General features: G+C 42.3%; 1 protein-coding gene across 1 annotated transcript in view; it reads left to right on the top strand.

The window, feature by feature from the left end:
* Positions 1-7,802: 7,802 nt before the first annotated feature.
* The window catches only part of LOC126260014 (F-box/WD repeat-containing protein 4-like), a 92,300-nt gene continuing 75,032 nt past the window's right edge, over positions 7,803-25,070 (top strand). Inside the window, exons 1-2 of the mRNA XM_049957175.1 lie at positions 7,803-8,194; positions 18,936-19,034. Of these exons, the coding sequence (XP_049813132.1) occupies positions 7,968-8,194; positions 18,936-19,034 (326 nt within the window). The 5' untranslated portion in view covers positions 7,803-7,967. The remainder of the gene's footprint in view (positions 8,195-18,935; positions 19,035-25,070) is intronic.

The following is a 25,070-nucleotide window of genomic DNA, read 5'->3' as shown; positions in this document are numbered from 1 at the left end:
ATTATCGGGGGGGGGAGTTAAGTAGGTTCTCTTTTAGCATTCGGAACGCATTTTCTTGCTCTGCGGCCCATTCATACTTTACACCCTTTTTTAATAATTCATGGAGTGGTTTTGCCACTTGGCTGAAGTCACTCAAGAAACTCCAATAATACCCTATTAACCCAATAAAAGATTTCAATTCTTTTGTTGTTTGTGGTTGCAGAAACTCCGCCATTGCTTTCAATTTGTTTGGATCTGGTTTTAACCCATCTGCAGTCAAAACATGCCCCAAATATGTGACTTCCTTCCTTAAGAATTCGCATTTATCAACCTGCAACTTCAAATTATGTTGTCTTAGTCTCTCGAAGGCTTCAACCAGTCGGGAATTGTGCTCTTCCAGAGATGGACCAAAAACTGCTATGGCATCCAAATAAATAAACATCTTGTCACCCTGCAACCCCGTTAATACGGCATTCATCAATTTTTGGAAGGTGGAAGGTGCTCAACGAAGTCCCGTGGGCATCCTTTTATACACATAATGAGCATATGGTGTACTAAAAGCTGTAAGTTCTCTATCTTTTTCTTCTAATAACACCTGACAATATTCTTTTGCTAAATAAAGAATTGAAATTTATTTTGCTTTGCCTAAGTCATCCAAAATTTCATCAATATGCGGAAGTGGGAAGACTGTGTTGACAGTAATGTCATTTAGCTTCCTGAAGTCCGCGACTACTAGCCATTTCTTTTTACCTGATGCATCCATCTTTTTTGGAATCATAATTAAAGGAAAGTTGAAAGGACTGGTGAAAGGAACGATTATATCGTCCTCTAACATATGATTTATGTCTTGTTGCAATGCTTCTTTCTGCGCTTCCGGGATTCGGTATGGGCAGGAACAAATAATTCGCCCCTGTGCCTCAGGAATCAATTGTATCCTATGTCGAAGCATCTCCGTATATGTCAACTTGTCTCCAGGTAGATGTAAAATATCATTATACACAGAACACACCTCTATTATGGACTGTTTTTCCACATCATGTAAATGATCCAATCGTAAATTCTCCTTCAGTAAACCGATTCTCGACTTTTTCTTGCTCGAAACTTCTATGTTACGCATGGTCCACTATGGACTAGCTCTGAACTGTGAAACTGCCTCCACTTTAATCCGAGGCATCTCTCAAGAGAAACCGCCTCCTCTCGTGTATTTAACACACTAATTAAACAAGAGCCTTTTCTTATTCTCACCAACGCTTCTGGGAGGTGCAGTTCTTCCTGCAATTCTTGCTTTTCCACACTGCCTCCCTCTAGGCTAGTATCTGCAACATCTATCCTCAAAATCCACTCCTCACAAGGACCTAACTCTATTTTTGCCACCTGGCCTGTCCTAGGCTCGGTAGAGACTTTTTCTTGTCGGCGACACGTCTGTATACCGGTATCCTGTGTTCTGCATTCTCTCTCTGCAGTTTAAAACTCCATTGGCGGCCCCTTAAGCCCCAGCCCTTGTGTATGTGGGCTTGGTGTCTGCACACCCGTACACAGTTTAACGGATCTGCCCTTAATCCACAATGTTCCTTTTGCGTAGTCAAGTCTCTTGCAATTAAACCAGCATAGGGAGTATCCAATTCGCCTCCTACCAGATGAAACTTATGTTTCAGTCTTAACTCGCGATCTATTTCAAGGTCTAAGACTGCTGTCTCATACTTGCAGATACTTCATATTAAATAAACTAATCTGAGATCCACTGTCTAGAAGCAATTTTAAAGGAATTTCTGTACTCTGGGGGCACCTCAATTGTACAAACTCATTTTTACTCTCACAGTCGACTTTAAATACCTTCCCTAGTTCAGCATAAGGCGACTGTAATCTTATGCTTTCCGGTCATTTTCCTGCTTCTTATTTTTCACAGATGACCCTGAGTTCTCAATACATTCTCTAGCCATGTGACACGCAAAACACACAGCTGATTTCGTTTTCTTGCAGGGACCTCGATGCCCTATTAATTGCGACTTTCACATCTAACTGTTTTTGATGTCTTTGGTTCTCGACACGCTTGCGCCGGTACGACTTTGCGAATCCGTTTCTCAAGTCGGCAGTCTCGCGTTAAATGGCCTGATTTCCCACAAGTCTTGCACCTGATATTACTCCTGCAATCCTTTGAGGTATGCCCTACACGACCACAGGTAAAACACTTGAGAGTAGCTTTCCCCATTTTGCCCTGCTGACTTCTGTCATTAAATCCTTTTTCCTTGGTGGACATAATTACTGACCCTTCTGTCAAAGACCTCGACCGCTTCAGTCAGAGTAATGTTTTCGCCCCTTGCACGCACAACTGTCTGTATACGCTCATCATAGATCCCCTGAATGAATACTGCTCTGCTTAATTTTCCTACTAACGCCACAGATCCCGCCAGTTCTGACACTGGCATGGCACTGTGTACAGCTTCATGAAATTGATGTTGAAGCGAATCTACTCTACTAGCCCAATCTGCAACTGATTCTCCCTATGACTGCCTATTCGAAAACATGCTACAGGCATAAAAATCTAACGTGCCCTTGGATGCGTAATTTTCTAACAAAATGGCTCTTACTTTCACCCATGAGGAAGATAGTTCACGTATGAGCAATTTGCTTCGTGCAGGACCCTGGATTCTTGTTTCGACAAATTTTAAAATGATAGGACGTTCTGCTTTACGTACTAGTTCAAAGGCTATGTCTACATTATTTATAAATTCATTTAATGTTGACTTAGTGCCTTCAAAGGCCTGAGGGATCAACTTTAACACGTAGCATATTGAAATACTAACCGTAGTCAGTCCGCTCTCAGTAACGGCAGGGTTAGGAGTCGTCATGACTTACAGTGTTTGTGATGCGACGTGCTGAGTAGAGGCGAACTGGCGCTGCACTGTTCTGGTATGTGCAGATGCGTGCCGACGTGCTGTCCTTGGAGCCGAGTTGCTATCGCCTGTCCAGCACAGCGCTGTCTCGGGCCCGGCGTGGTGTCGCGTAGCCCGCAACCGCTGAAGCCGTTGCCGCTGCTGGAGGCGCCTGCTAACGCCTGAAGGACGTGTCTCAGCGCTGCCCTGCCGTGGTGTGGCCGGTGCGTTGGCCTGGCGGTCCTCCCAGGACCGCATGGCCCCGTCTCGTTGGCGCTCCGCCGCTCCCCCGACGTCCGCGGTGTCGGTAGTCTTGAAGACAGGCTGCCCTGGCCCCGTCTTCCGGCGTCCGGCTTCTAGGTCCGGTATCTTCTTCTTTCTTCTGTTCTTCTCGCCCCTTCTACTTTCACTGGAGTCCCAATGCTGCGTCTAACAGAACCACAAAGCCGTCAGTCCAGTCACGACATTGGGCTGATCAGGAACGAAGTGTCTACCTATTTAAAAAATCAGTTCCACCGAAAACAACACCACACCTGGCACCAAAATATTGTACCTATGTCGTGTCCTGACGTAGGTGGGAGAGGGAGAAACAGGATTACTGGTCAGTCTGCACTCCCGAGCAGTACAGAGCAGGAGGCAGAAGGACACTTCACAGTGAAGGCATTTGACTGTTTTCGTCTATCTGAGCCAACACTGGTACAGGCATTTACTAGAAATGCAGGTGGTGAGACTTGGTAGGGAATTCGTTGTGGAGACCCTTGAACAAACAGGGTTTTAAATAGTTGTTTCTTTCAGACAGGACTAACTACATCCACATCTACATATATACTCCTCAATCCACCATACGGTGCGTGGCGGAGGGTACCTCGTACCACAACTAGCATCTCCTCTCCCTGTTCCACTCCCAAACAGAACGAAGGAAAAATGACTGCATATATGCCTCTGTACGAGTCCTAATCTCTCTTATCTTATCTTTGTGGTCTTTCCGCGAAATATAAGTTGGCGGCAGTAAAATTGTACTCCAGTCAGCCTCAAATGCTGGTTCTCTAAATTTCCTCAGTAACGATTCACAAAAAGAACGCCTCCTTTCCTCCAGAGACTCCCACCCGAGTTCCTGAAGCATTTCCGTAACACTCGCGTGATGATCAAACCTACCAGTAACAAATCTAGCAGCCCGCCTCTGAATTGCTTCAGATGTCCTTCCTCAATCCGACCTGATAGGGATCCTCGAGCAGTACTCAAGAATAGGCCGTATTAGTGTTTTATAAGCGGTCTCCTTTACAGAAGAACCACATCTTCCCAAAATTCTACCAATGAACCGAAGACGACTATCCGCCTTCCCCACAACTGCCATTACATGCTTGTCCCACTTCATATCGCTCTGCAATGTTACGCCCAAACATTTAATCGACGTGACTGTGTCAAGCGCTACACTACTAATGGAGTATTCAAACATTACGGGATTCTTTTTCCTATTCATCCGCATTAATTTACATTTATCTATATTTAGAGTTAGCTGCCATTCTTTACACCAATCACAAATCCTGTCCAAGTCATCTTGTATCTTCCAACAGTCACTCAACGACGACACCTTTCCGTACACCACAGCATCATCAGCAAACAGCTCCACATTGCTATCCACCATATCCAAAAGATCATTTATGTCTAGCAGCATCTTAAGGCAACTAATACAGTGGAGGCTAGTTCTAGGGTTAGAAAAAACATGAACAACATTGTTACAACAGAAACCAGTGCAGAAGTCCCAGGAGTGGATGCTAACCACAGTAGCAAACACTAGCAGCATCTTAAGGCAACGACTTAGTTGCAAAACAAAACATACTGAATGTGACACTGTTCACTGAGGCACTCCAAGTGAGGGAGCAGACTTGCGTGGAGCTGGACCGAGGCTAGAGTCGACAGACGCTGATTCGGCGCCCAGATCGTCTGACTGAGAACTCCGCCAAAATGCGGAATCTAGAGTTTTTAAAGTGTCGTGTGGGAGCACTGTTTTTCCCACGTAAAGCCACCCAGCCAGTTTCGCAGGTCTCTTGCAGGCGCCTGCCAATCATGGTTTAGTTAGGTCCCCTCTACTGCTCCTAAGGCGGGGATGTTAATGCAGTTGCACTAAGTTCATATTTGGTATCAACATTGTTCAGCTGAAAGCTAAACGTAAATGCTCTGCCAAATAAGGCTTGCAACATTATTGTTATACGTCATTTAGCCCCGCCCCTCGGGCTCCCCGGAGTAGGGACTGTTAGGTCAACAGTTCTTTTGCGATTTCACTCTCTTTCTAACATTTGTGAGCCTACTAACGTTGCTGTTCTCAGGGCTGGTATCAAGCTGGCTTTATACGTTACTACGTACCTGTTGGTTACAAAGTTCTACAGTGGCAACTTACCACAGCGTTTAGACGACATATGAAGTTACATGTTAATTCCTTGAAGAGTAACTAACGCTCTGGGACCGCATCTGGGAGCGTCTGCATTTTCACAATGCTCTCCCCTTATGGTTTACTTCATGTAACAATATCTACCCTAGTTTCGTCTGCCCTGTGCATCGTCTCTGCTTCCGCTCCTTGGAGCGCCTGTCCTCCTTTCTCACAGCTTCAAGATAACACTACATTAGTAAGGAATAATCAATATTTTACATGGTTTGAAGCTTGCAAGGATAATTTGAATATTAAATCGGGAAGACAGAAGTGCAAAACAACACAAAAAAGAGTGATAGACCGAAAAATGTCATTACATAAAGGGAATTTCACACACTGCATAAGAAGATCGAGGAAAAACAATCTGCATTTTATATTTTAGGAAATCGAAGCATCATATTTAGCATTTGTTACATCAAATAGCACCCATAATTACTAAAAGTGACGCATTGTTATAAGCTGCCATCACACCCCTTGAAAAATTGGTTTAAGGTTAAATTTATTTGCTACTTGCCAGCCAAATTTTTGTGCAATAGTCATATCTTTCTCAATACCTTTCCCATCAAGATTTATAGAGTTTCTTCACACCCAGTATGTGGCTTTTATTTGTTCAGATGCCACATTTGTACTGCAGTTAACTAGTGAAACCACATAAATATTGATCACTGGTGCTTGAAAAACTGTTTCACACACAATCCAGAACGCTACCTAACAATAAATCGGCTTGCCACAAACACATTTTCAAACAAACAACTTGCAGTGCCTGAAGGTTTCAATCAATTTCTTTATCAAGCAAGTCCCAGCCATACTGCAGTCCATTTAATTGCAAAATATGAAGTAAGTTACTGGTATGTACAAAAATCCACTTTCTTGCCATACAATTCAGGCTGCTACCTCACTGCTTCAATTATTCTTTCGTCATTTACTACAAATTTTAAGAAAATAAATAGTGAAATCAAACTATTCAGAACAAAATAGCGAACAACAAATGACTCGTATCAACCATGAAAACCACCAAGAAACGAAATATGGAAATCTGTGCATGGCCATGTAGTAGGAGGAAATAATGTGTTCAACAATGGATGGATGACTTCAACCATCAAAACTTTCTTCCTGAGAAGCCTTGATGGTGCTGTGATAGGCGGGGTCATTGTAGATGCTACCATATGAAATGCATTGCAGAATGTTTTGACAGGATAGGGTGTGACATGACACGATAGCCAGTATGAATTCACCTTTAGAATGACCTGTCCGTCGCCAGACATATCTGAGGTACTGCTAATCTCTTGTTGAATGAGACTGCCGCTCTCAGTAACGTATTTTGCTCCTCTATTTTATCTCGTATCAACACTAATAATGTGTCGTACAATACAAAACTCATTGGAAATAATATACAAAATCTTGTGGGTCTTTGATTCTGCTTTCAGTTAAATTAACACGTCACCAACGACTCCTTCTTTCAACCAATCTTGGGCCCATTTAATCTTTGGTTGTTTTCTATTGCTTGCAAGGTATAGGTAATATATTTGCAGTACACGCCTTCTTTTGAGTTTTCGGTATCGCAACCTTGTAAAATCGTGTTTTCAACAAATAGTTTTTGTCAGTGTTATTACCGGGGGATGCCGCCGACGGCCGATGTCGCCCAGGTCTCCCGATCACCCGATCATTTGAAACAAGGCCAAAAGTACGACCGCAGTTTCATTGTCTTCGACCGCATCTGGCATAGCACCGACATCAGGCGAAATTGAATCCCAATCAACTGCATATTGGTTGTTCGAAGAAAAGGATAAACCTAATTGTTTGTTACTATGAGTTTTTTTTTTTTTAAATTTACCTCACCCTTCTGTATGCCACTCGTGCCCTCCCCGGCCCACTACCGGGGAGGGGGGGGGGGGTCGTGCCCCTTAGTTTGAGAACCACTGGTAAAATCCCGACTTGACGGTGTTGGTGACGTAACGTGACGTGTTGTGTCGGTCCATTGCGTCTAGTGTGAATCTGACTATTCTACATCATCGCGGTACAGGTGACAAGATAGCTATACCTTCTACAACATGAAATAACAAATAAGGGCATTACTGACCAGGCGTACAACAGACAGCTTTATGTAATACGCCGAAGGCTATACTCTAAACATAAAAAAATAATTTTTAAACTCTTATCTGAAAAAGATTAAGATCTTTGCAGTTTGCTGCGCAAAATGTAATTCCCCTGGTTCTAATTTAAAACGGATGGAGAATGTGGATATTAAACATTATCCTAAATGTGTTGATATGTCAGAAAAAACTAGCCTATCGGAAATTATGAGTGGTGAACTTTCGTCGGATAGGACTTCGCAATGGAGTTTGGCGTTCCTTACCAAAATGCAGTGATGTCGAAAGAAACCTACGAAGCTTAATGCAGACTGCTTTATTTTTGTGCTTTCAAGGTCAACGAAGAATTACTACTTCTGATTTTACAGTAATAACCCAACATACAAAATGATGTTTTTTTTCTGGGAGCAACTGACTGCGCAGAAACTAAATACGTTTCTTTGCCGCTGACGATGTTTGGTGTAAATGGATAGCAGCGGTGTTATTTTCAAATGTAGAATGAAAGGAATGTAATCGAAAATAAAATGTCAGCACGGATCCAGGAATATTATTTCTTTAGTGCATATAGTGCTCTCTCTTACGGAAGTCCCAGAAGGCATGAATGGGCAGAGCGTGCTTCAAGAAAGCGAAGACGAAAGTCGTCTGCGACTGGATAACCTTCCATCTGATGTGTTGTACATATTGTTTCAGTATTGTGACAGAGCAACATTAGGCCGATTAAGTCAGTGCTGTAAACGATTCAATGACATTGTTACTGGTATATGGGAAACATTAAGTAGGAAGTTAATCGCAACCAATCAACTAAATGATGAAATATGTAAAAGGTAAGAAGTACGGATACAGTGTTATCCATGTAGAAAATTTCCAGTACTAGTTTTCACTTGGTGTGCTCCATAGCCAAGACCTGTACACTCCATTATCGTAGAAAATTAGTAGAGAGTGAGAGAAAAATGTGTAAGACCACGAGCTAATGTTGCTGCTACTCAGCTGATTTTCATTTTCTCGTATTTCAAGGTCTGCCCGGCGTGTGGGTTAATTTCTTTCATCAGCTGTGATATCTTGGGTAATGCCCCACAAGCTGATAACGTAATTTATAAATATTAAGATTCACGGTTCAGAATGCTCTTCTCTGCTGTTGGCCTTTTTTTTTTTCATACAATCTCTTTAAATAGTGAAGTGCAGTCATAAAGACTCTGTAAATGGATAAGTTTTCAGAAACCTCTTTCCGAAATCGGCAAGCAGGTATTATTGCTTATGCTTAAAAAACAAAACAGTTTTACCCCCACATAGCAGGGCAGATGTTACTTTTAATGAAATTAAATGTTGTTAGGGGTTATTTTTGGTACATCACAACATTCAAATTGACATCTGTGGTTGTAATGTCAAAGTCTTGATTGAGGGCAGCAAGTAGCTGGGTTTCTATCTTGATCATGCACTTTACAGACCAGGGGCTGGACTAGTACTTATCTTTTGTGGAATACTGTGATGCCACAATCTTAATGTCAGTTCGTTTTATTTTGTCCCATTATGATTAGGACAGGACAAAGGTTGTAGTTTCATTGTTTGATTACTGTTGATTGTTGCATTTCGCCTAGGTGGCCATATTGCCCACTTGGCTATTTGTGTGGAATGGCTTCTGATGAAGACAGTTATAAGAGTTGCCTAAGGGTTGTCTTGCAACAAAGTGACAGTTCTGCAAACCTTGGGTGGAATTGCTGGTTTTCCTGTTTGTTCAGCAATTTTTTTTATTTTTTGCAGCCTTCCCCACCAATTCCATTGGGGGATTCTGCCTTGGGGGACAAAAAGTCAGAGTCTTGAAAGACATCCTCTCCATGTATGACTTTTTTTTTAATTTTCAGAACTATGTCACATGTGCATTCTCTCTCTCTCTCTCTCTCTCTCTCTCTCTCTCTCTCTCTCTCTCTCACACACACACACACACACACACACACACACACACACACCTACCTGTCGCCTACTCCCAAACTTGCATTTTTTATTAGTTCATTACTATATGATATATGTTCATAATTTGCACCTAAGTTCTGATCAGAGAATTGTCTGTTATCTAACACAATTTTATCAGTGTACTTTATGGTGTGTTTTTGTAACGTAGACATAGTGTACTCTGGCACCACAAGCAAGATTTCAGGGGGGGGGGGGCGTCCGGCATACTTCATTGAAGCGTATTTAGTCCATTTGGTCATTATAAAGGAACATCACATGAAAAATTGGGTTACATGATATTCTTCTATTTGTCGCCGTGAAAAATATTTAGAACAGTACATAAAATTTCTTGGTATAAAACCACAAGTCATGGACAGTCTTAAAATAAAACATCATTGCCAGAGAAGATAAGTGTCATGTTGTCATAGAGTGGAACTAAATTTTCTAGTAGGTTTCCTCACAACTCAGTGGTGAGTTTAGCTGTGTTGTAAGGCTTGCAAGTGGGTACTGCATTATTTTTGTCTTATCAGGATGGATTGGAAGTTCATGTCGGTTTTCTCCATCTTCCTTCCAATTACATTTTGCTTATCACTGGGTTTCTCTTAGCAGTACTTTATTGTTTGAAGGCATTGCAACTGAGCCAACTGACTGAGTGAAGTGCACCAATTGAGATGGCACACTGGAATTGCATTTGGAAGGATGGTAGTTCAAATCCCCATCCATAGTTAGGTTTTTCATGGCTGTCCTAAATCTTTTAAGGCAGATCCAGGGATGGTTACTTTGAAGAGGATGCTACAGGAAGTGTCCTCGAATCTGAGATTGTGCTCCACCACTAATGACTGTGTCATTGATGGGAAGTTAATCTCAAACCACCTTTTCTTCACTTGAGAGCCATCAGAACCACCACCCTCATGCCAGTCACTCTTAATTGTTAAATGGTTTCCAATGTGCCTTGGCTTTGCCTCATGGCCCCAACTTCAGCACTACTGCTTGTCCCCACTAACTTGACGATTTTACTGGTGCTGCCAGAAGCAGAGAAACTCATTACTACTTGAAAGATATTCGTTTATGTCAGAGTGCTACCATTGTTTGGCTGCCTTTTGACATGAAGTATTACTGTACACATTGTTAAGGATAATGGTGCTGTTGTTGTGGCACGTAGCTGACATTGCCTTCCCTCTCGCTCCTCTTCCCTCTGTAGTCCTAATGTGGAGGCAAGGCTCATCTCCTGCTGTTCCTGACAACCATTGTTTGAACTCTCAACTTATCATGGACAAACAGTAATTCTTCATTCACTGTGCAACAAATGTCTCCAGAAAAGGGATTTGGGGTGAAAGAAAAAGGCCTTTTGATTAATGGCTCTTGCACTACAGTGGATTGTGAACTGTTTAAGAACATTTGTGAAAGAAGTAAAACTTGACGTAGGCCGTTGTTCCTTTACGGGTGGACTGAGGGGAGGACGGAAAGACATGGCTGGGAAATAGTGGCATGTTTATGGGCCTGATGGCTGTTTTCTGAACAATTTTCTGAATAGACTAGTATTAGTTCAACAGCATAACAGCAAGTTCATGCTTCTGGAGTCATTAGCGGGTGCCCTTGATAAATGAGGCATTGCAGTTATTAAGACACTGATCACATATTTGAGAGGATAGAGTTTGTGCCATCTGCCCATCCAGATTTAGGTTTTTCTTGGTTTTCATTAATTATTTCAGGCAGAGAGAGAGAGAGAGAGAGAGAGAGAGAGAGAGAGAGAGTGTGTGTGTGTGTGTGTGTGTGTGTGTGTGTGTGTGTCCAGCATTTCCTCCTAAGCCACTGGATTGAATTCAATTAAGTTTTGTATACATAATGCTCACTATTTTCAAATAAGCACTGTGGGGATGAGAAGGTCCTAGGTTTCACAGCAGCAGAGATACAGGCAATAAAGTGTTGTTCTACCCCCTTACATTATTAGTCTGCCCTACATGATGCATCCCCCCCCCTTCCCCCCCCTCTTCCCCCCCCCCCCCCCCCCATGAACCATGGACCTTGCCGTTGGTGGGGAGGCTTGCGTGCCTCAGCGATACAGATAGCCGTACCGTAGGTGCAACCACAATGGAGGGATATCTGTTGAGAGGCCAGACAAACATGTGGTTCCTGAAGAGGGGCAGCAGCCTTTTCAGTAGTTGCAGGGGCAACAGTCTGGATGGTTGACTGATCAGGCCTTGCAACACTAACCACAAGGGCCTTGCTGTGCTGGTACTGCAAGCGGCTGAAAGCAAGGGGAAACTACAGCCATAATTTTTCCCGAGATCATGCAGCTTTACTGTATGGTTAAATGATGATGGCGTCCTCTTGGGTGAAATATTCCCGAGGTAAAATAGTCCCCCATTCGGATCTCCGGGCGGGACTACTCAGGAGGACGTCGTTATCAGGAGAAAGAACACTGGCGTTCTATGGATCGGAGTGTGGAATGTCAGATCCCTTAATCGGGCAGGTAGGTTAGAAAATTTAAAAAGGGAAATGGATAGGTTAAAGTTAGATATAGTGGGAATTAGTGAAGTTCGGTGGCAGGAGGAACAAGACTTCTGGTCAGGTGAATACAGGGTTATAAATACATAATCAAATAGGGGTAATGCAGGAGTAGGTTTCATAATGAATAAAAAAATAGGAGTGCGAGTAAGCTACTACAAACAGCATAGTGAACGCATTATTGTGGCGAAGATAGACACGAAGCCCACGCCTACTACAGTAGTACATGTTTGTATGCCAACTAGCTTTGCAGATGATGATGAAATTGATGAAATGTATAATGAGATAAAAGAAATTATTCAGGTAGTGAAGGAAGACGAAAATGTAATAGTCAAGGGTGACTGGAATTCGTCAGTAGGAAAAGGAAGAGAAGGAAACGTACTAGGTGAATATGGATTGGGCCTAAGAAATGAAAGAGGAAGCCGCCTGGTAGAATTTTGCACAGAGCATCATAGCTAACACTTGGTGCAAGAATCATGAAAGAAGGTTGTATACATGGAAGAAACCCGGAGATACTAAAAGGTTTCATATAGATTATATAATGGTAAGACAGATTTAGGAACCAGGTTTTAAATTGTAAGACATTTCCAGGGGCAGATGTGGACTCCGATCACAATCTATTGGTTATGAACTATAGATTAAAACTGAAGAAACTGCAAAAAGGTGGGAATTTAAGAAGATGAGACCTGGATAAACTGAAAGAACCAGAGGTTGTACAGAGTTTCAGGGAGAGCATAAGGGAACAATTAACAGGGATGAGGGAAAGAAATACAGTAGAAGAAGAATGGGTAACTTTGAGGAATGAAATAGTGAAGGCAGCAGAGGATCAAGTAGGTAAAAAGATGAGGGCTAGTAGAAATCCTTGGGTAACAGAAGAGATACTGAATTTAACTGATGAAAGGAGAAAATACAAAAATGCAGTAAGTGAAGCAGGCAAAAAGGAATACAAACGTCTCAAAAATGAGATCGACAGGAAGTGCAAAATGGCTAAGCAGGGATGGCTAGAGGACAAATGTAAGGATGTAGAGGCTTATCTCACGAGGGGTAAGATAGATACTGCCTACAGAAAAATTAAAGAGATCTTTGGAGAAAAGAGAACCACTTGTATGAATATGAAGAGCTCAGATGGAAACCCAGTTCTAAGCAAAGAAGGGAAAGCAGAAAGGTGGGAGGAGTATATAGAGGGTCTATACAGGGGCGATGTTCTTGAGGACAATATTATGGAAATGGAAGAGGATGTAGGTGAAGATGAAATGGGAGATATGATAGTGCGTGAAGAGTTTGACAGAGCACTGAAAGACCTGAGTCGAAACAAGGCTCCGGGAGTAGACAACATTCCATTAAAACTACTGACAGCCTTGGGAGAGCCAGTCCTGACAAAACTCTACCATCTGGTGAGCAACATGTATGAGACAGGCGAAATTCCCTCAAACTTCAAGAAGAATATGATAATTCCAATACCAAAGAAAACAGGTGTTGACAGATGTGAAAATTACCAAACTCTCAGTTTAATAAGTCAAAGCTGCAAAATACTAACGCGAATTCTTTACAGACGAATGGAAAAACTGGTAGAAGCCGACTTCGGGGAAGATCAGTTTGGATTCCGTAGAAATGTTGGAACACGTGATGCAATACTGACCCTACGACTTATCTTAGAAGAAAGATTAAGGAAAGGCAAACCTACGTTTCTAGCATTTGTAAACTTAGAGAAAGCTTTTGACAATGTTGACTGGAATACTCTCTTTCAAATTCTGAAGGTGGCCGGGGTAAAATACAGGGAGCGAAAGGCTATTTACAATTTGTACAGAAACCAGATGGCAGTTATAAGAGTCGAGGGACATGAAAGGGAAGCAGTGGTTGGGAAGGGAGAAGGGAGTGAGGGGGGGGGGGGGGAGAAGAAATAAAAACTTTGAGGTTTGCCGATGACATTGTAATTCTGTCAGAGGCAGCAAAGGACTTGGAAGAGCAGTTGAATGGAATGGATAGTGTCTTGAAAGGAGGATATAAGGTGAACATCAACAAAAGCAAAACAAGGATAATGGAATGTAGTCGAATTAAGTTGGGTGATGCTGAGGGTATTAGATTAGGAAATGATCGACTTAAAGTAGTAAAGGAGTTTTGCTATTTGGGGAGCAAAATAACTGATGATGGTCGAAGTAGAGAGGATATAAAATGTAGACTGGCAATGGCAAGGAAAGCGTTTCTGAAGAAGAGAAATTTGTTAACATCGAGTATAGATTTAAGTGTCAGGAAGTCGTTTCTGAAAGTATTTGTATGGAGTGTAGCCATGTATGGAAGTGAAACGTGGACAGTAAATATTTTAGACAAGAAGAGAATAGAAGCTTTCGAAATGTGGTGCTACAGAAGAATGCTTAAGATTAGATGGGTAGATCACATAACTAATGAGGAGGTATTGAATAGAATTGGGGAGGAGAGGAGTTTGTGGCACAACTTGACCAGAAGAAGGGGTCAGTTGGTAGGACATGTTCTGAGGCAATTTAGTACTGGAGGGCAGTGTGGAGGGTAAAAATCGTAGAGGGAGACCAAGAGATGAGTACACTAAGCAGATTCAGAAGGATGTAGGCTGCAGTAGGTACTGGGAGATGAAGCAGCTTGCACAGGATAGAGTAGCATGGAGAACTGCATCAAACCAGTCTCAGGACTGAAGACAACAACAACATCGTGATGCATGTTGTGCAAGTAGTTTCAGTGTGCCTTGGAGGGGAGGGGGGATATATGTGGATGGACACGAGTGAGCAGAGAGGGAAGAGAGTGAGAGAGGAGATAGATATTGAGAAAGGAGGAGGATTACGTGGACAGTGAAAGGGTGGAGGAGGAAATGGGCAGACAACAAGGGGATGTGGTGCATTTAGTGGTGGTGGTGGGGGGGGGGGGGGAAGAAGAGGTGGAGACACAGGTGGGGATTGGGAGAGATTTGTGCATTGTGTTGAATGCATATGATGCAAGTGAAGCTACGGGGAAAAGGCAAGTGAATAAATAAATTTAAGATGGTGATTGCACTTAGAGGAACAAGAGTGGAGTGGCAGCATTTTTCTGCAATATACACCATGATATACCTGTTACCCCTAGCAATCATCTTCAAGCTTTGACTGTTCAGGCTTACACACTATTAAGAATAACTGTGTGCTTTCTGTATTCCCTTCATTTCTTCTTCTGGGATATTTCAATGCACGACATTTGTACTGGGGCTCAACATACACACTTGTCCCAGTGGTATACATGGGGGGAGGTACTTTCTGTTGAATGTTGTCTGGCTGCACAATATAGGGAAAATGATAACATCAATGCTGAAGTTGGATCATCCATAGTATTGACCAATAAATTCCTCTTCTACAACTGATAACTGTCCTTTGAGAAGTGACAGAGAGCAACCATTTTCCCATTTGACTCCACCAGCCAGTTACATCAGAACATGCCATCAAATGGATGTTAAGCAACGTACAAATGCCAATCCGGTGTCCAGGAAGTATCACTACTGTCATCCACAGGACTAATAGTGTGTCTGTTTCTGGAGTCATCTGTTAAAGATGGCAGATGGCCAGTGCTGTGGTGGAGCAAGGAATGCCGTAACCATCAGGGATGGGTGGGTGGCAGTGCAAGCCATTTGCTGACAATATTGCAGCCTTTTGCAAGTCACAGGCAAAGTATTGTGATTTATCAGTGAGCAAAAAGCAGCAAGAATTATTGCAATTTTTAGTCTGTTTGATACCATCAGCAGACACATGGGATTTGATGAGAAGGTTCACTGCAGTGACCACTGTGGCGGTGTGATTACTACCCCAAAAGGTGTGCAGATAATGACAAAATACTTATAACAAATTACTTCTAATGCCAGTCAAAATCCCAGTTTCCTATTGCTAATAGAATCACTGGAGAAGAGACATTTAGACTTGAGCACAGCTAATGCTGAAGAGTACAAGAGCCCCTTTTGTACTTAAGAGTTAGAGCATGTGTTATCTGAGGCTTTCAAGGCAGCAACATGCTGCAACATTTGAATATTGGGTCACAGAATTACTTAATCATGTTTCTTGACTGAATCTGTCTTGAAGGATAATACTCAGATTCTTGTAGGGAAGCAACCATAATCCCACACCGGAAACATGGGACAGATCTCCACAGAACCAATCAGCTTCCTCAGTGTAGTACTTGCCAGTTGTTTAGGGAACACAGCCACTTAGTATGGTCTCTAGAAACCAGAAAACTTCTGTCACCTTCAGGATGGTTACCTTAGGTATCACTCTACACATGGACCGATGGCCCTTGTAGTCTGGTCCCTTCAATCCCACTCTACACATGACCAGCTAATGCTATTGGAGAGTGATAGGAGAGGCTTTTATTGTGTAGGCACCATGAGGTAGGAAAATTTTTTGTTACTGGGTAGGCCTATGATTACAAGGAGATACAATATCAAGTTTATAAATGGGACTTCTGGGATTGCTCTTGTGATGAAGCAACCTGAGATCTCTTTACTTCCTCTCTTGTGTTGTCATCTGCCTCCTTAAATTCATTTTAGGCCTATTTTCGTTTTTGCGTAATTACCATTAACATGCTGAGTATAATCGACATTTCCATAAAAGAGAAAGGTTGGTTCTCAGTCTTAAGGAATATAGCACCAGGTCTAATTTTGTGCTTAGTTTTGTGTAAGTAATTAATTTCCTAATTTATTTTGACCAATCCTAGCTAATACATTTGTTATAGGGTGAAATCAGTAACTGTTTTGTGACTTAGTTTCTATTGTTGACTTATAAACAAATATAAATTCTGTACTAATTAAAAAAAATTTGGAAGACAAACTACTATCATAAAGTATTTATTTGGCTCTATTCGAAAACATATTAGCAAAGCCAGCCCTTAATTAATTCCAAAATAATTACCAGGTTTGTCAAAAGTATTTTTTGTGTAGCTATATCTGTTAATTTCATTATTTAAACAAATAATTCAGCCTAACATTTGTGGTAGAAGTAACTGTTTAAAAAGAGGAATTTTTCAGTGTATTCAGTTAATTGAATGAATTATGTTTTAATTGTAATTTCTGTAACTTAAATATTGAACAATGTATAGTTTCAGTCCCTATTATTGTGAGGATATATAAAGGGCTGAGGTTTGGTCCCGAGACAGTCGGTCCACCGCTGATTTTCAGACAGGAATTATGTATCAGATAAAGTAACAACAATGCATCAACTTAACAGTGGAATAAGTGTAACACAGATAGGCCGTGTGTTAGATCAAGTAATGACAATGTCTGTTACAATTATTTGAGAAATAGTGTCACACGTACCTTATTATTCTGCAAGAACTGTAAACTGTGTAATTAGGTTTTTACTGCTAATAGATGTTCAACAGCAAATTATTGTAGCAGTACTATGATGTTTGCCTGTAACCTATTAATCAGGCTTATCAACATTTACCAATAGTGAACTGACCATATAATTGTGTAATATTTGGGGGTTGTGAACAGTGAAAGTAAATAATTGTGAAACACAATTGTGCAACAGTCGGCTACATCATTTACAGTTGTCAGTGTTGAACTTCCACCCCCCATTTTTCAACCAGTATAACAATGCAGTACATCGATACTCAGGACTATCAACGAAGAAATAAAGCAGGCAAACGTCACATCCTCTAGTTATATTGCAGTATTTCCTTTCGTGACATTATTTTAAGTTTGGAGTTGGCAATGTTTTTTCAGCCTGACATACCCAGGAAATAATGTCCCCAAGGGGAGATTGTCATTATCAGTATTGTGTCCACAGTCAGGAGCCCTATTTCCTGGGTGATTTTTTTCAGTCTTTTGCTTGTCTTCTAGTCTTGAGATGATGATCAACAACTGCAACTATAGTGCTTCCACATCAGAAGCTACTGCACGGAGGAAGAGGGCAGTAGGGAACGTGGAGAGGATGAGGCTTTCTTGTCCAGAGTAGCAGAGAGAGGCAGCAAATATCTTTCATGTTGTCAAGCCTTGCAAACTGTTGCTGAGAACCACAGCGAGCATAATAGCCATTTCGCAGTATTTAGGAGGGCATTTATCACTGTCCAGCACTATTCACTGATCTACAGGCTTCAAATTATTGCGGTGTGGGGAGGAGTGAATTTTAGTTTTGTGTATGATGTGTTTTTAATAAACCAAAACTGCAACTGTGGGATAAGATTCATAGTTTGAGGAATCAGTATAGTTCCTGGACTTCAATGAGAAACTGACCTTGTTGCCACACTGGAAGCATTTCAAGGCAAAAACTTTAAAGGTTCTAAGCCTGTTGAAAGTGCCTCAGTTGCAGATAAATTCTCCATAGCATTATTTTACAGAGGAGTTGTTCTGTTGTGGCTGTGCTCTTCTGCAGGATCATCCTATCTTAAGTCCATAGACCCCATTCAACATGAGGGCATTAGATTGGCAACAGGAGTCTTCAGGATAAGCCGTTTTCCTAGCATCTGTGCTTAGGCTGAGGAATCGCCTTTAACCTTGTGGTGGGTTCCTTATAGTGCAACATACATATAAGCTCCGGTCATCCCCACAGTCTCCATCATTTAATCTGCTTGTGTGATCATCAGTAGAGCATCGGTGAGTGGTATTCTTTAAATTATGTGTGTGTATGAATAAAGACTTGGTTTCAATAAATTTTGTACATTGAAATTAAGCAAGGGTCTGATAACCATGGTGTTGAGTGCTCTGAAACGAATATCACTGTCACCATCAACATCAAATGCGGGTAAGTAAAGCTTTGCTAGAGGTTGGGAGGGGGAGAAAACACAATATATTTCCAGGTAAAAACATGGAGATTGTTAATGGGAAGTAAAATTATAAATCTTACCTAGAGTTGGGGCTATTATAAAGAAATAGCATGGTAAATGTCAGTAACAAATATGTCAGTGCCTATAAATGTCGTCTGGTTAAGAGCTACTCATCTGTTACCCCATACCATCCTTCCATTGGATGCTGCCTCAAACTTAACATTATGAAGCATTACCAACATCGGTCATATGACACACAGTTGCAACGTGTGAATAGTAAACTGCTTAGTAAACTTGTGCAGAAAATTTTACAGATTTCTATTGCATGTGCAAAATTTTATACAAGATGTTTCATTTCAGATCATTTCGCACTTTACGTGAGTGGGAGAAATGCCAGATTTCCAAAAATTGGACTAATGGACGGTTCAGGGAAGTGTGTTATTTCGCAAGCACGACCAGGTAAATTTTGCTGTTGCAGTAACTTTGAGGGTTTATCCAGCCCTGGTTTTCAGCATTTTATACTATATATGGAACTTTCATAAATCATGCAGCAGTTGTCATTATCAGGCCCACATTTTTACCAGTTAGTTTAATATTGATACATAACCCTTGAATAAATAACATGCTCAGAACTGGAGAATGGTTAGTCCTGCAGGGGAATGATCATTTTGTGATATGAAAACATTGTATGTATGAAGGTATTACTTTCTTGGTCATACTGTCGATGTCTTAAGAAAGGTTATGACTCCTGTAAAAATATTGCTGGTGTCAAGATGAGCAATACACAAGGGAGATACATGTGTACTGTAACTAAAACTTCACAAGTGTGGGGCATCTGAGTATGTGCTACACTTCTGTTGTTTTGGATGAGTGATTCTTTACCTACACAAAGTTTGTGTTGCCCTATTTTATTGTGCATCCGGGTGAGGATCCTAGCATGTGAGGGGGGGGGGGGGGGGAGGTGGCTTTCAGGCTGTCAATAGTTTGCATGGATTATCAGAGAATATTAACACTTCTGTAGCAAAAAAGCTCATAAAGCTAACTCTTCAGTGTATGTAACAAAGAGAAAAGAAATGTCTATGACAAACTGACTGTGTCATCATACAGAAGGGTGGTTTAAGAAGTGTGCTAAATTTCCATGAAAGAATGGGACATGTTTGTTGTGCCTTTATGATTATTCCAAGGATTTAAAAAATAATGTCCTCAGGGGCTCAGCACTCATTTGCTGTGTTCTGGCATGGCAATGCCGGGGTTCCTGAGCTGGGGACTGGTATGCACTGCCAGTCCTCTGTCACTGTAAGCTCTGGTGAACACTATGCGGTGCAGTGATGGATAGTTGTGTGTTACAGGGAATGGAGTTCTTGGCTTGACCGCCCGAATGCGAGTATGGTAAAAACCTCCATAAAAAACTTCTCGAACTTGAGGTATGCTGCATGCTGATAAGACGCAAGGCTGTTTAGGTGAAACAGTCAATAGTGGCCAATCGCTGGGGAACCTGCCACACCTCAGTTGTATAAGACTTACTCAGGGATGTAGGGCTCTGTATAGCTGGACTTTTAATTTTGCTAGGTGGTTGTGCGACAGAGGTGGATTCCTTCAAAATTCTCTCTCCTACTTCCCAATGGAATGGGTGGGCTGCTGGTAGGTACCAACACCCAAACAAATAAGAGGGCTCGTGTGGCCAGTCCTCCAGACTCAGGGATGGTTCAGAATTCTATTGTCTTTGTAATAGAATACATGCTGCTACTCAGAGCGTTTTTTTAGGTAAAAGGAAGGAGAGAAGCTTTGAAAAAGTCACACCTTTTTACATTCAAATGGTTTAGAGGGGATTGCAGGTACATAAAAATATGCTAAGTGGTTGTGGAATGGGACACTGTTGGTTGAAACCTCAAGTTCTCAACAAGTGACAAACCTGCAGAAGGCCAAAAGCCTTGCAGTATCTTCCATTGAGACAGAGCTCCATACCACCTTAAAAACTACAGTAAAGGTTTTGTCTCGTGCAGAGATCTGGTGGACATCCCAAAGAAGACCTGAAAGTTAAGTGGCTCGTAGAAAACATTGTAGATGTGCAGAATATCATGAAAAGGGTGGTAGGCAATCTGATCAGATCTGACTCATTCATCCTCACTTTTTATAGCACAAAATTCCCAGAGCATATTAAATGCCAGCACTTTGGGCACACTAATCTTGGATTTAAGGGAGAAGCCACTTGTGGCAAATGTGGTGAGGTTATCCACAAAAGAGTGTTTGAATTGCTCTGGGGCTCACCCTGTCTGGAGTAGGGACTGATGTGTCTTTCTTGAAAAATGGAATATACAGCAGATCAAAATGACAAGACAGATCCCATATGAGGACACAAAGATTTTTAAGTTCATACAGCCCCCCCAAATCCCCCCCGCCCCACATTCCCTATCTGCTTTGCTTTGGTTGTTAAAAAGCCAGTTCAGAAAACTAGCACTGGTACCTGAGTTTGGCAGTGCACTTGTGCTGCTGCATTTACTTTGAAGTGTATACTTCCTCCCAGAACATCAGATAAGGCCTTAGTAGCTAATGCTGTGGAGCTCCCTGCTCCTCCAAAGGTTCAATATGGTCCACCGTACACCATTGCCACTACTAGTGCCACGTTTGTGTTTCTGAAGACAACCCAGGGCAAAAAATCAAAGACCCAGCCACAGATGGAGACCAGAAATAAGCAGTCTGATGATTTTGCATTTCTCATGGTTTGTCTTTGGAGCTGAGGGAGCTTGATGCTGGCCTAGGGCACTCATTTTGCCCCAGGACTGACCCTCCACCCACTATGTATGGTCTCACATCCCAGACGGGATGGAAAGACAGGGTGAAAGTGTTATCCCCTTGATAAATGGCTCCCATACGACAGTGGAACATTTATGGGTTCATGAGATGTGGAGAAATTGATGCTCCCAGCACAGGCATGGCCCCCCCCCCCCCCACCCCCCACCCCCATCCCCGCTACCTGTGTTTACCTCTGTAGGATTGGTTGAGTGGAAGGCACTGAAATGGATGGTCATCAGGGCTAACTGGACACTGTTCAGCCAGCTGGCTGTATTTGAACACCATGATAGGGTCCATGAAAATTGGACTGCATCACACAAGTGATGCATTATGCTGCTGATTTATCAATCGGGAGTCTTCAGGTCATCTTAGGAGGCAACCTGTACCTTGGTGGACTGATAAGTGCCATTTACAAACAGTAGCAAACAATGGCTGGAGACATCACTCGAATGATGGCAGAGCATTTTGCAGTGATTACTGCCAGTGACAGCCATGATCCAGCATTTTCCCACTACTGTGAGACTACAGATAGGGGTAAGTTGGACTTAAGACCCCAAAATTCTGAGTCTTCCAGCTAGTCTTTCTCCATATGGGAGCTGGAATTGGCACTGTCTGAAACTCGTAATTCTGCACCCGTTCACAACCAAATTCTGTACTGCTTGCTTAGACATTTGCCAGCAGTGTCAAAGGAAATCTTCCTTGAATGTTTTAATTTGATATCACAGACAGGGCACTTCCTCAGATTGTGGAGAGAGACAATGATACCTCTTATCAAACCAGGAAAGGGCCTCACCGACTGTGCGACTTCTTAGCCACTCTGTGTGGATTCCAGAGATTTCGGTCCACTGTCGACAACCTGACCTTACTAGAGGTGACTACTCAGCAAGCTTTCCTAAGTAAACATGTCTGTCTTGATGTATTCTTTATCAGTAAGACGTACAACGCTACTTGGAGACACAGCAACTCCATCAATTGGGCTTTCATGCCCACTTCCCCATCTTCATATAGTCTGTCCTGTTTCAGTGATTTTTTAGGTCATGCGTTGGTTACACACTGGCAGCTCGTTTTGAGCAGGAGAATGGTGTCGCTCAGAGCGCTTATTTTTTAAGTGTTACCCTTCTTAGCCATAACCATAAACAGTTATCACATCTACAGTAAAGAGTCCTGTACAAGGTGCTTTATTTGTGGATGATTTTGTTTTTTTCTATGCTTCCTCCAGTTTTGCAGCAGTTACTCGTCAGTTGCAACTTATTGTGTGTAGATGTGAAATGCTAAGTCAGGTTTTCAGTTTTCTGCAGATAAGTGTGTTCATTTTAATAATTCTCGTTGTATTTTTAACTTACCTGACTTGCATATGGGGGATACCATTCTTCATTTCAAAGTCTCAGCGAGATTTCTGGGCTATATTTTTGATGCCATATTGTCGTGGTTATCACAATTGAGAGACCTGAAAGCCAGAACACAGAAGACACTGAATATCATAAAGTGCCTTAGACACAGGTCTTGGGGAGCACATAGGGTCGCCTGCTCCAGTTTTATTGGACTTTTCTGCATTCACAGCTAGACTCTGTGTGCACAGTATACATGTCAGTGAGGCCTTACTACATGAAAATTGTTGATGCTATTTGCCATGAGAGGATTAGGCTGGCCGCTTATGCTTACAGGACCAGCTCCGTGCCCAGTCTTTGTGCTGAGGCTGGAGAACCGCCACTCACCATCTGCCAGAAGCTGCTCATGGTGTCTCAGGCAGATAAGATCCTCACAGCTCCGACTTCACCTGTATGCCCTACAGTTGCTCTTCCACCTCTGGATGGCCTTTTCTCCAATTATTCATGGGCAACAATGCTGTTTGGGATCCACCTGCAGTGTGTGCTGGAGTCGTTCAGTGTGGAGCACTTAAAACCCCAAATCCAGGGTTTTAACAACCTGCCACCATGGCCTTCAGAGATCCAGAGTAATTTTAGATTTGGTGTAGTACAGGAGAGATTGCACTCATGCATATGTTTTTAATACATTATTTTATTACATTTTAACTGACCATCACAACTGTGCAGCTATCTTCATAGGTGGGTCTAAACAGGGGGACTCAGTTGGTTGCTCTTGTTTTCCCTGATTGTGTCCTCAAGGTCAGACTGCCTCGAGGCTTTGCTATCTTCGACGCAGAATTATATGTGATCTTGCTGGTAGTGGAGCAGATGAGATGTGCTTTGAATGCTAAATTTGTTTGGATTCTCTGAGTGCTCTTCACTCTCTACAATGCTTGTACCCAGCAGACAAAGTAGCCCAGAACATCCAGGATGCCCTCCTCCAGTTATAACAGCTGGAGAAGATGTCTTTCTGATGGGTACCAGGGCACGTGTGTACAGGGTTATTACAAATGATTGAAGCGATTTCACAGCTCTACAATAACTTTATTATTTGAGATATTTTCACAATGCTTTGCACACACATACAAAAACTCAAAAAGTTTTTTTAGGCATTCACAAATGTTAGATATGTGCCCCTTTAGTGATTTGGCAGACATCAAGCCGATAATCAAGTTCCTCCCACAATCGCCGCAGCATGTCCCCATTAATGAGTTCGAAAGCATCGTTGATGCGAGCTCGCAGTTCTGGCACGTTTCTTGGTAGAGGATGTTTAAACACTGAATCTTTCACATAACCCCACAGAAAGAAATCGCATAGGGTTAAGTCGGGAGAGCGTGGAGGCCATGACATGAATTGCTGATTATGATCTCCACCACGACCGATCCATCGGTTTTCCAATCTCCTGTTTAAGAAATGCCGAACATCATGATGGAAGTGCGGTGGAGCACCATCCTGTTGAAAGATTAAGTCGGCGCTGTCGGTCTCCAGTTGTGGCTTGAGCCAATTTTCCAGCATGTCCAGATACACGTGTCCTGTAACCTTTTTTTCGCAGAAGAAAAAGGGGCCGTAAACTTTAAACCGTGAGATTGCACAAAACACGTTAACTTTTGGTGAATTGCGAATTTGCTGCACGAATGCGTGAGGATTCTCTACCGCCCAGATTCGCACATTGTCTGTTCACTTCACCATTAAGAAAAAATGCTGCTTCATCACTGAAAACAAGTTTCGCACTGAACGCATCCTCTTCCATGAGCTGTTGTAACCGCGCCGAAAATTCAAAGCATTTCACTTTGTCATCGGGTGTCAGAGCTTGTAGCAATTGTAAACGGTAAGGCTTCTGCTTTAGCCTTTTCCGTAAGATTTTCCAAACCATCGGCTGTGGTACGTTTAGCTCCCTGCTTGCTTTATTCGTCGACTTCCGCGGGCTACGCATGAAACTTGCCCGCACGCGTTCAACCGTTTCTTTGCTCACTGCAGGCCGACCCGTTGATTTCCCCTTACAGAGGCATCCAGAAGCTTTAAACTGTGCATACCATCGCCAAATGGAGTTAGTAGTTGGTGGATCTTTGTTGAACTTTGTCCTGAAGTGTCGTTGCACTGTTATGACTGACTGATGTGAGTGCATTTCAGGCACGACATACACTTTCTCGGCTCCTGTCGCCATTTTGTCTCACTGCGCTCTCGAGCACTCTGGCGGCAGAAACCTGAAGTGCGGCTTCAGCCAAACAAAACTTTGAGTTTTTCTACGTATCTGTAGTGTTTAGTGACCATATGTCAATGAATGGAGCTACAGTGAATTTATGAAATCGCTTCAATCATTTGTAATAGCCCTGTA

This window comes from Schistocerca nitens, chromosome 5 (assembly GCF_023898315.1).
Source record: "Schistocerca nitens isolate TAMUIC-IGC-003100 chromosome 5, iqSchNite1.1, whole genome shotgun sequence".
NCBI lineage: Eukaryota > Metazoa > Arthropoda > Insecta > Orthoptera > Acrididae > Schistocerca > Schistocerca nitens.
Note: the sequence above shows the minus strand (reverse complement) of the source record. Positions and strands in the feature narration are given on the sequence as shown.